General features: G+C 44.3%; 1 protein-coding gene across 5 annotated transcripts in view; it reads right to left on the bottom strand.

The window, feature by feature from the left end:
* Lgals8 (galectin 8) overlaps nt 1-10,801 on the bottom strand; it is a 19,361-nt gene that overhangs the window by 3,327 nt on the left and 5,233 nt on the right. For 2 of the 5 annotated variants that reach the window (XM_023700882.1, XM_023700883.1), the window contains 8 exons: nt 7,016-7,104; nt 5,844-6,054; nt 4,485-4,619; nt 3,898-3,954; nt 2,487-2,513; nt 2,241-2,363; nt 1,691-1,779; nt 1,125-1,290 (listed from right to left, as the gene is read on the bottom strand). In XM_023700882.1, the coding sequence (XP_023556650.1) occupies nt 1,125-1,290; nt 1,691-1,779; nt 2,241-2,363; nt 2,487-2,513; nt 3,898-3,954; nt 4,485-4,619; nt 5,844-6,054; nt 7,016-7,104 (897 nt within the window). The remainder of the gene's footprint in view (nt 1-1,124; nt 1,291-1,690; nt 1,780-2,240; nt 2,364-2,486; nt 2,514-3,897; nt 3,955-4,484; nt 4,620-5,843; nt 6,055-7,015; nt 7,105-10,801) is intronic. The other 3 variants (XM_004640840.2, XM_023700884.1, XM_004640841.2) reach the window with 3 other exon arrangements.

Below are 10,801 nucleotides of genomic sequence, written 5' to 3'. Positions count from 1 at the left end.
GAAGAATGTATGCAATGTGTTAATTATTGAAACTGTCCTACCAATTTGATTTGAAACTGTCTCATTGCTATTTGTTTATCAATAAAACTATGGGAAATTTTTTTTTTTTTTTAATCACAAGAAAAAAAAAAAGATAGCTACATGCTGTATAGCTGAGGTGGGTTATGGGCAGCAGCCATTTGGCAGCAAGGAGAGACAACGCTCTTGGATTGGCTGTTTGTTACCCTCCTACCAAAAAAACAATTGTGGAGGACATCTGTGGTTTCCATGAAATAGGGGTTTCTGTGAACAATTGTTAAGTTCTAAGAAAAAAAATCCACAAATGATGCCGTGAACTCTGAACCTGGGGGTATACTGTATATCCTTTCATTCAGGGTTACACTGCCTTACTGTAACCCTGTGATCCCAACACCACACTCTCAGTGCCAGCCTGGCCACTGATTCTGCCCAGTGCTCCTTGGTCCCCAGAAGGCTTCAGCAGCTAGCAGAGAGCAGATGACAGACTGGGGAGTAAACTGTATGCAAAGCAGCTAACCCCCTCCTGACAGTAGTCATGGAAATGGCCACCAGGGGAAACAGTGGAGGTAACAGCTGACCACAGTGAATGCTCTGAGGCTACACAGAGAAATAGGATAATAGCTCCCAGGAGTAGTGGATGGAAATCCCCTTTTCTACTAGATGGAAGGGCTCTCAGGTGATGGACATTCAATAAAATCTTAAGAAAACAATCTCATGTTACATAGCTTAGAAGGAAAACCACATTAGTTTCAGACAGTGCAGGGGAAAAGTCAATGGCATCCCTAGACAGTTATTGGCACATGCAGAAACAAACCAACTGCAACCAAGTGGGAAACAGCAAAAAATCAGGTAAACACTGCTTCAGATGGAAACAGGGAGAAGGCACAGGACATCAAAGGCCCCAGTCTAGGAGGGAACAGAACAGGAAACCCTTGCAAGCACCTGATGTTCAGAGCAGCTGGTAAAAACATGAATTTTCTGGGAAGGGAGCCCGTCTGCAACCTCAGCATGCGAGGAGGCTGAAGCAAGGGGATCACAAGTATGAATTGAGCCTGGGCAACTTACTCAGTGAAACCCTGTTTCATTTTTGAAAAATAAAATCTTACCTCGAAGTACATTCCAGGACTGAATGGGAAGAAGGTAATATTTCTCTCTTCTTCTCCCCAGGCATCATTAAGAAAAGAATTTCTTACAAATGCTTTAATATTCAGGCGTGGGTTCAAGTGTAGAGCAATATCCTTTGATTTTCCTGCTATTAGATCAATATTAAAGCTTTTGAAAGAGGGGGAAAAATGGAACCCAATTAATCAAACTGAAGATAATCGTGGCAAATTCTACAATTCTAACAATGAGGCTTAAACTGTAATTACAACATGAAGCGTGTGCACAGGGACATGGGATGCAAAGGAAGGTGAGATTTTCAATTTACATTCCACTGATATGTTACTTGCAAAATGAAATTTTAAAAAACAGTATTGAGGCTGAGAGCTGATTGGGAGAAACTGAAGGCTTAGTGTTAGTAAGCCAAGTGACACTGTGTGTGGGAGCCAGGGATGCCTTGTTCTCTTGTCATTTAACACTTTATACCTGGCACAGGGCCATGACCCTCCTCACATCCCCTAAAGCCATCATGGGTACAAGGTAGTAACAGGCAGAGCGTAGCACCACTCACCTTTTGGCCTTCATATTCACTTCTCCTTTAATGACAACAGTCCGTCCAGGCCCCATGGGGGAATTTAACCTTGCTTCGAAGGGCAGGGTCTGAAAAGAAGCTACCATCAAAACCAGGGAACTGGAGGAAGGGACCTCATGGAAAAACTATCCAAAGAATAGAGTTGGCTGAGAACATGCGAACCCAGGGGGACAGACTAGATCTGCCCTGGTCCCAGCTGGAGCTCGGCAGCAGCGCTGCACCAGGCTCATGTCATGTACTCTGTGACAGTAGACATGGAGTGGGACCTGAGGCCATCTGTTTGGGTGACACTGTGGTAAAGCTGCCAATGTTTGGGGTCAGAGGCAGTGTTCTGTGTCCTGCCTGAAGGGGCTGCTGGTGATGAGGAAATGCTCGCCTTGTGGCTCAGAACTATGAGCTGGGTTTTCCTATTACCTGTCCCGTGACAGCACACAAATGAGTGGCTACTTTGGGCTTCTACTGGGAGAGCGAGTTACATGTAACATAACAGCCAATTCTAATAATTTTTATAGAGTTGGGCTCTTCAAACCTTTGACAAACAGTTGATGGGTAGTATTTTGGTGCAAGTCACACTGTGATTGACAGTCGAATCTCTGCTCTTGGTGTACGCAGATTGTGGTATGATTTTAAAAATGTCTCCTCTATTACTAGGCTGCAGGGAAACAGTTCTACAATAAGGCATGGAAAACATAAAGCTGCCTTCCAAGGTTAAACTTCATTTTCTAGGCAGTTTTAGAAAATGCTCTAGATGGAATAATCAGACAAAAATACTTACAAACTGTGAAATTCCAGACTTTTGTATCTAAGGAAAAATAAAGTTGAAAACATTTACAAAAAAGATTCACATTCTAATTAACTTTTTTTTTTTTATTGGTCACATCTTCTCATTATGCAGGTCAGATTCCTAGTGATCCTCCTGTCTCAGCTTCCCCAGCGCTGGCATTACAGGCATGCGCCACCATGCCTGGTTTTCTAGCCAGCACCACGCATCCACAGGGTTCACATTCTATAACATGATGATCTGAACTAGTCGGTTACATCATGTCCCCTGTTTAGTTGAGGTTCAGAGTTTGCAGCCTCAGTCATTCACAATTTTCAGTTAGAACCTAGCTAATGATTGTTTGTGGAAACTCCTGCAACTTAGTAGAAACCTCACAGATCTCTACAATTCTTTTTTGGTGGGAGGTCTGCAAGTAGCACGTCCCAGAGCATTATTCAGTTCTCTTGCTGCCGATTGGCTGCTGCCCTGTAGCACATCTCTGGTAGATGCACCAGCATTCCTGCGTGGTAACAGGAGGTTAAACAGGAGGTAAAACTTCTCAGTTTTATTCTTAAAAGCCCAAATATCCCTAAGATGCTGCCAAAATGTCCTGCACCTCCTAAGGCTTTATTTATACAGTATTTTAATAAATTATATAATTGCATAAGACAGCATACTTAGGGTTTATACTATGAAAATGGTCATTTTTCTGGCCATATCTGAAATTCATGGATTTTCAATTTGCAGGTACTCTAGGAATGTAACCCCCATGAATTTCAGGGGTCCACTGAACTGAGCTGAGCCTGGCCAGGCCCCGCGTGTGACACACAAGACAAGTGCTGCTCCCTGATGGTGCTGTACAGCCATAGAGGGCTCCATGGGCTGGAAAGAATCCAGCAGTCCCATTCATGAGTTCTTTATCCTTCACCCTCCAACAACCATTTTTCCTAGGACTGCACATAAACTTCAAACACATTTTATTCTTCCCAGCTTCCCCATATGCTTGCTAAGATTACATAGCCCTCACTTTGTCCACTAACAGCAGCAAAGATGCAGATATTTATGCAAGCTCATGTACAGTGAGGTGCAGTATTTACCAACGCCTTATGCTACAACATTCTACAGTTAATGAAGTGAGGAATGCTTTGTACATGAGAATGCTCACTGATAGTCATATAAACTGGCAAGGGCAACATCAGTGATAACAGAGCACCCGGGACCGTAAGAAGTGTGTGCCTGCCTCTGAGAATGTAACCCCCATGAATTTCAGGGGTCCACTGAACACCTGGACCTTGGCCTCTTGTGACTGCTGGCCTCTTGGCCTCATGTGAAAATATAATTTTTAAAAATCCAATCTTCCTCTCATCTAATGGCAACTAAAAAGGCTATTTTAAATCAGAGGTTTATTAAAGGATTTAATGCTTACATTTTCTCTATTCATATTTGTTAGTCCTAGAGTAGATGCTTGAGTATTTTGTAAATCCTGGAGAAAAGATAATAATGATTAATATCAGGTCATTGTTTTCTAAAGAAAACCTGTTTAAAGTGTCAAAAACAAAAAGGACATTAAATGTGAAAATTTGCTCAAATATCCAAAAAACGCACAGGCCCTCCTTCAAACTGCCAAGCATAGGGAGCAGGGTGAGCAGATGGCTGCAGTTGCTGAGTGTGCAAGTGGTATTCACCTTCTGGGGGCAAGTGAGGCACAGCCAACAGAACGACGGAAAATGCAAATACTCTGATCAGACCACCCACTTCGGGGAAACCTTCATACAGAACTACTCCACTGCACGCTCCTGTCAAGTGAATGCACCTGGCCCAGCCAGTCACAGACAGGAAAGCCCTAACAATAAGGGGGGAGAGCATCACTTCCAAGAAATTAGTATTCAAATGAAGCTGATAGTTATGCTACTTTTAGCTCAATAGAACATGTTAACTAAAGAAGTCTTCTGACATTCCATCAGACAGTGTAAGTCAAAAAAGACCCTGAGGTTTGTGCAGAAGAGCACTCACCAGAAGAGCACTCACCGAGCTGAATCTGAAGCCAACTGAGTGAACATTCACATGGTCATAAATGCCCAGCGTGTCTATTTTCTCTAGCTTAATCCTGTGGGCGTACAGGAGAGTATGCTTTCCATTCACTGCCACCTGGAGAGACACAAGACAAGGCCCCCAAAATACTGTTAACAGATGAATATATCCAAAATTAAGTATTTCTTTGGCTTTAATTCTGTACCACCCCGACAAGAATCCATGTGAAACTGACCCAACTGGCTGAAAGCAGCCACTATCCTAGCAGGGCTCCTGCACTTTGGGGTTCCTGATCAGGGTCTGATTAAACTGTTGACCTGGATCTATCTCCATAGATATATTTAGGAGTATAAGCATGCACATGTGTGCAGGCTCAGAGGCCCCTGGAACCTCTGATAGGGGCCTGGAAGCCTAAGAAACCAGGCAAGATCTGCCTACCTGGTCCCACTACACTGTCCTTGAGGCCCACATTCTAATATCCCCGATCCAAGCTTTGGGTTTCCTGTCTGTATATAAAGGATGATCTCAACCTCAATAGGCTACAGCTGTGTGGAGACAATAAAAGCACCTTCCGTGAGTCAGAAGCCACTCCTGCTCCTTCTCCCTCCAAATGCCAGAGACCATGTTTGGGCATGCACAGGAAACACAAGCAGCACCCAGGACAGTCTCTACCTCAGGGAGCTTAACCAGGTGGGGGCAGGCACATGACAGAGCAAACATAATAGGAGAGGGACAACTGTGAAAAAGAGTGACACAAATACCAGGCTGGAAGGGCAAAGAAGGTAAGGCCAAAGAACAGAGGATCTGCACCATATGTGATAGTCTTCACTGGGGTTGAGGAAGCTAGAGTCTAGGAAACTGAGAACTTGAGGGCCAGCAAGCATAGAAGACTATAGGTCTAACTTCCACCTTACACACAGGGATGAAGTATGGAACAGCACTTACTGGATGCCGTCTGGATCCTACGGAACTATCCTTTGGCAAGACCTGATCTCACAACTCTTCTTGTCTACATGCTGGGTTCCCCCTTCTAATCCCCCAGGGTGCCCCACACAATGGGCAGTGGTGCTGGTTATAAGTCTCTCCCATAACAATATGATTCAGGGTGACTTAAGAACTTGGCCATACAGGGAAAATACAATCCGAAGATGTGGTTACACTAGGGCTACAATAGGAAAGAGGGCAGCAGTGCCTGGCTCACACTGAGGTTCTACCTGGTCTTTTAGAGGAAGATGACAGTAGGGCCATGTCTCAGATGTAAGTACTGGGGGTACACTCAGCATGGGAAGAGCCTCCTGCGCACCAACCCCTAATGAGACTCTGTTCTTTTCCACAACGCACCTGGAATTTGTCCTTCAGCGCCATGATCACGATTTCAAAAGATTTTTCTTTTTGGAAGGGCATGTCATAGGTGATCTCTTCCCATCCCCACCTTTCATTTGTCAGAGTGTTGCAGACAATGCAGTTGCCCCGTTTGAAGCGGGGGTTGAAGTGAAAGGCCACATCGGCCCGGGGCTTCAAGCTACTGCCGCACTGCAGGTCCACCTGGAATCTGTAGGGGACAGAGCCAGGATCATGTATGCCCCAGAAGGCAAGTGGAGAAAAAGCCCAGCCAGAACCAGCCTTCAGCTAAGGGACAAACAACTTGTCACTTCTGCATGGCCTAAACAGCTACTGGGCTCATCTTTCTTTTTTCCTCATAACAGAGCCCCTGAATCTAAACTGGGTCCACACAGGTCCAGAACAAAAAATCTCCCTCTCTCCACCCTCTGGAAGCCAAGCCTGTCGGTGTGGTCCCAGCTTAGCCAAAATAGAAGTGAAGTGCTTCAGGGGCAAGCATTTGCCCTGTATCCAAGCAGCTCCACCCCATGGCCACAAACACTTCCCAGCTACTCAAAACATGGATGGTGGCTGGAGTTCTAGCTGCTAAGGCCTGAAGAAAGGCCTCCTGCAGGGAGAGGGACATGAGAGCCAGGAACCAGCAGCCAGCTTCTCTAGGGACCAGACAGAGTTGACCACAAAAACTGAATTCCTTGAGACATTCCCACACCTTAGTTAGCCCATAGATACCTGGGTGTCAGCTACACAAGAGCTGGACCCAGTCTCAACTGACACTGAACAAGAAGAAAGCCAACCGGCAAAAGTCTAAAGAGATGCTACAGTATTAGACTCTGAGGCTGCCTTCCTCATAGTTCATTCTTTAACACTGAAATCAGACTTTCACAATGACATAGAAAACCCCAATAATCTCAGTCACTTATTCTCACTTTCACAGCACCTTGGTGACGGCTGTTGATAAATCAGGACTCAGAATATCAAAACAGTCTCACATTGCTTTCTTTCTTTCCTTTTTTTTTTTTTTCGCCCCCGTGGAATTGGGAATTGAACTCAGGCCCTTGAGCTTGCCAGGGAAGCGCTTATTCCACTGAGCCATCTCCCCAGCCCCATTACTTGCATTATTATGCTACAATCACAGTTCATTTGTTTTCTTTCATCCAACACAGTGATTTTACCTCTCAGCATCACTAGGAACATGGCCACGGATGACAATCAAGGATCCAGGCTCCAACTGCTCAGAAATGGTGCCAACATAGGGGATTCTCTAAAGGAAAAAATGTTAATAACAAGCGTACATTTATATAAACAAAATTACTCACCAAGCAATTAAGAAAGACTACATTTTAAAAAGCTACACATAAACTGCTCAGATTCTAGAATTTTCCAAGGCATCTTTACTTTCAAACTGCAATAAGGAACAACAGGCCTAAGGAACTATAACATCTTCAAACTGCTGAGTTCTTTGGGAAAAGATGCAAGATTAACAGTAGTTTTTATTTGGCTATAGGCTTTGTGTATTAAGACATTTAATACAGTAAGTCCCCGACTTACGAACAAGTTCTATTCCAGGAGAATGTTCCTAAGTTAGATTCATTTGCAAGTACAACAAATTGAGTCCTGCACACCTTTGACACAAATATACAATGTATATTGCTTTGCGTTTCCGAACATCCCCTCCAGATCACCATGCTTCTCCTCTTGCTTCTGGACATTCTTAGCTCTGCCTGAGCACTGTACTACTGTAGACAACCACTGTGAAGTAAGCACACCACAGCAGCAACCAGATACATGAACTACTTCTATGATTTGTTTGCATCTACAAATGTTCATAATTCGAGGTCTGCTCATTCTGCACAAGTTTAAGACCCAAATGTCTGTACGTCAAGGACTTACTATAATCCAATAGTGTGGGGGGGAGACTTGTTGGAGTATCAAGCCTCTACCCACAATTAGTGTGGGAAAAGGGATAGAAATATGATATTCTGATTGGTTGTCAAAAATCAGACTCTCTTCCCATTTCTGGAAAATGCCTCATATGTAAAGCAAAGTTGGTGACAGTACTGCCCATCAGAACTTGAAGCTCGGACTTTAAGTTGAACTAGTGTTAGTAAGCAGCCGCAGGGATGCAGAATTCACTCTAGTGAAAGGGCAATCGCTGCACCAGGTCCAGAAGCAGTAGTGGCACTGGTGGTATTATCAGTACCAAACAGCCATCCACATCTACCTAGTGGTGACAACAGCTCTCTTCATGGGAGCAGTTTTTGGTATGATGGGGGCAGGGGTAGGGTAGCTATGTAGTTCCCAAGCATGGCTCTTCAGTCCTCTATAGTCTAAGAACTACTCAGTTTCATTAACAAATTCCCTTTCTGCTTAAGAGTTGGCTTCTCTTTCTTGCAACTACTAATCCTTACCAATTCAACTTGTAAAAAATGGGGCAATGGGGCTGGGGAGATGGCTCAGTAGAAAAAGCGCTTGCCTGGCAAGTGCAAGGGCCTGAGTTCAATCCCTCGTTCCACCAAAAAAAAAAAAAAAAAAAAAAAAAAAAAAAAAAAAAAAAAAAAAATGGGGCACTAAGTAAGAGTCAAATAAATGCTTCTGGAAAATGTGATACAGAATCTCAACTGAGTAGCCAAAGATGGCAGAAGAAGCAGGTATGGCATGCCTTGGGTACATTGAAAAGGAGGGCATTGGTGGCAATCTACAAAGGCAGAGAGGCTGAAAACAAGACTTTCTAGGTAGAGAGGAGATAGCCTGCAGCACTGAAGAAGGGCAGGGCCAGCATCTGATTCTAGAATGAGAAATGACCACACTGGAGTTCAAGACACCACTGTAGGGAGCCTGAGAGTCTGTTCCAGTGAATCTGGTGGGAGGCACTAACGACACAAAACAGGTTGCTGGCAAAGAGATAGATACAAGAGTTATTTCAAAGCCTCCAAGATCCACAAAGGTGATAAAGATGGGAAGAAAAGAGTTCAGAAAAAAGGTGATGACTTGAGTTTTAATCTCTTTTAATAAGAAGGTTTCATAGGACATTTTAAGAAAAGTCCACTGAAAGGAATTAGAGACGCAGGACTACAAGGTGGGTGGACGCTCAGAACTCATATTCACAAGGCTGAGAAGAAATGATTTGTACAGATATCAAAGTACATAAACTCAGAAGCTGGTCGTGGTGGTACATGCTTGTAATCCCAGCACTCTGGGGGGCTGAAGGAAGAAGATGTGGAGTTTGAAACCAGGCTGGATAAAAAATTTAAAAATAGGGGCTCTTGCTCTTTGCCACCACCATGAAAGGTTGCTTTCTGCTATGTGCTGCTCTGCCTTGGACCCAGATGAGCATGGACTGAAACCTCCAGTAACTGTGAGCGAAATAAACCTTTCCTTCCTTAAAAAAAAAATTAAAAAATAGCGCTGAGGATGTAGCTCAGTGCAAGGGTCCTGGGTTCAGTTCCCATTAGCAAGGAAGGAAGGAAAGAGCTGAGAGACGAGAGCCAGAAGGCAGGGTCTCCTTGAGTTTCTAACATTAGGAGGTGTCCATAAAGCAGTTACCATGAAGGACTTGATTGCTTCCTTTCAAAGGCCTCCTTATGAATCACTCTGAGTCTGATCTGTGTAGTGAAACCCTGTAGACCCTGTACCTTGTATACCCTGTACCAAATACATAAAAAGAAAAAGAAAAGATAAGACCTCCTGACAAGCCTGGTCCCTAAATGGTGCCTGTTATGGCTTATATCTGGATGTCCCCCCAAAGCCTCAAATGCTCACAGGTGGGGCTTTCTCAGAAGTGGCTGGATCTAGGGTACATGAATGTGAATTAAGGTTGTGATAACTGGATTAGCCCACTGATTGGCTTAGTGATGCTATGAATGTAGGTAGTGAGAAGCCCACCCTGGCTATGAGTGGCACCAACCAGTAGGCTTAAGCTGGATGGAATACAAGGGGACAGAAAGAATGAGGGCTTGCTGCTGCAGCTTGCTGCCTGCCTTGCTTTGGACTGTTTCCCCTCTGCCCTCTCCCTGTGCTGGGCCACCTGCCTTGGAACTAGCTGACTATGCCTGAAACCTCTAGACTGTGAGCCGAAATAAACCTTTGCTCCTCTAAAGTGTTGGATATTTTGGCCCAGCAAACAAGAAAGCAACTGAGATAGTACCTAAACGTGACATTTTAGAAGGCACCCACCTAAGCAACAAGAGGACAGATGCCTGTACCTATTGCTGATACACACAATATGGTTATGCTAAACAGCTGATCTTCTCTGGGTTCTAGAACTGTGGTATGCAGGTAGGAGAGGGTGCATATGTGACCAGCCTGCAGTAAAAAGCCCCACCCCGTGCACAAAGAGTGTCTAAAGCATCCCAAATAGCATTTTATGCCTGAGTCACATTTACTACTGGGGGATTTAAGACCCTAAAATATTGCCACACATATCCCCTGGATCCATGTGTCTTTGCCCTTAGCAGTTTCGCTCTATGACCTCCCACTGCAATAAATCATAGCCATGAGCACAATTCTCTGCTGATAAGTTACCAAAGCTGGTTGTGGCCTTGCAGAGTTCAGCACAGATGTAAGGAGAGAGAAGGACCTGTCAAGCCAGGCCCTGCATCTCCACTCAGTATCAGGAGGAAGAAATGTTAACAAGCAGTTTATTAAACTAGAGAAACAATCCATCCACCCAATCTCTAAGTAACTTCTTAGCCAGCTAACACGTAATCACCTCTTAAGAATGCTATAGAGAACAGTAAAATGTATAAGAAGACAATGAACTGCCAAAGACAGATTCTCCTGACAGTTTTCTCTACTCTGAACTTAACTGTCTTCCAAACAATTTACTCAATCTGAATGCAAAAGCTGGGGTGCCTGTAATCCCAACACTCAGGATGTTGAAGTAGTAGGTCACTGAGGCCAGTGTGGGCCAAACCGTGAGTCCAAGGCCAACCTGACCTCTATAGTGAGATTCTGTCTCC

This window comes from Octodon degus, unplaced genomic scaffold (assembly GCF_000260255.1).
Source record: "Octodon degus isolate 3935 unplaced genomic scaffold, OctDeg1.0 scaffold00127, whole genome shotgun sequence".
NCBI lineage: Eukaryota > Metazoa > Chordata > Mammalia > Rodentia > Octodontidae > Octodon > Octodon degus.
Note: the sequence above shows the minus strand (reverse complement) of the source record. Positions and strands in the feature narration are given on the sequence as shown.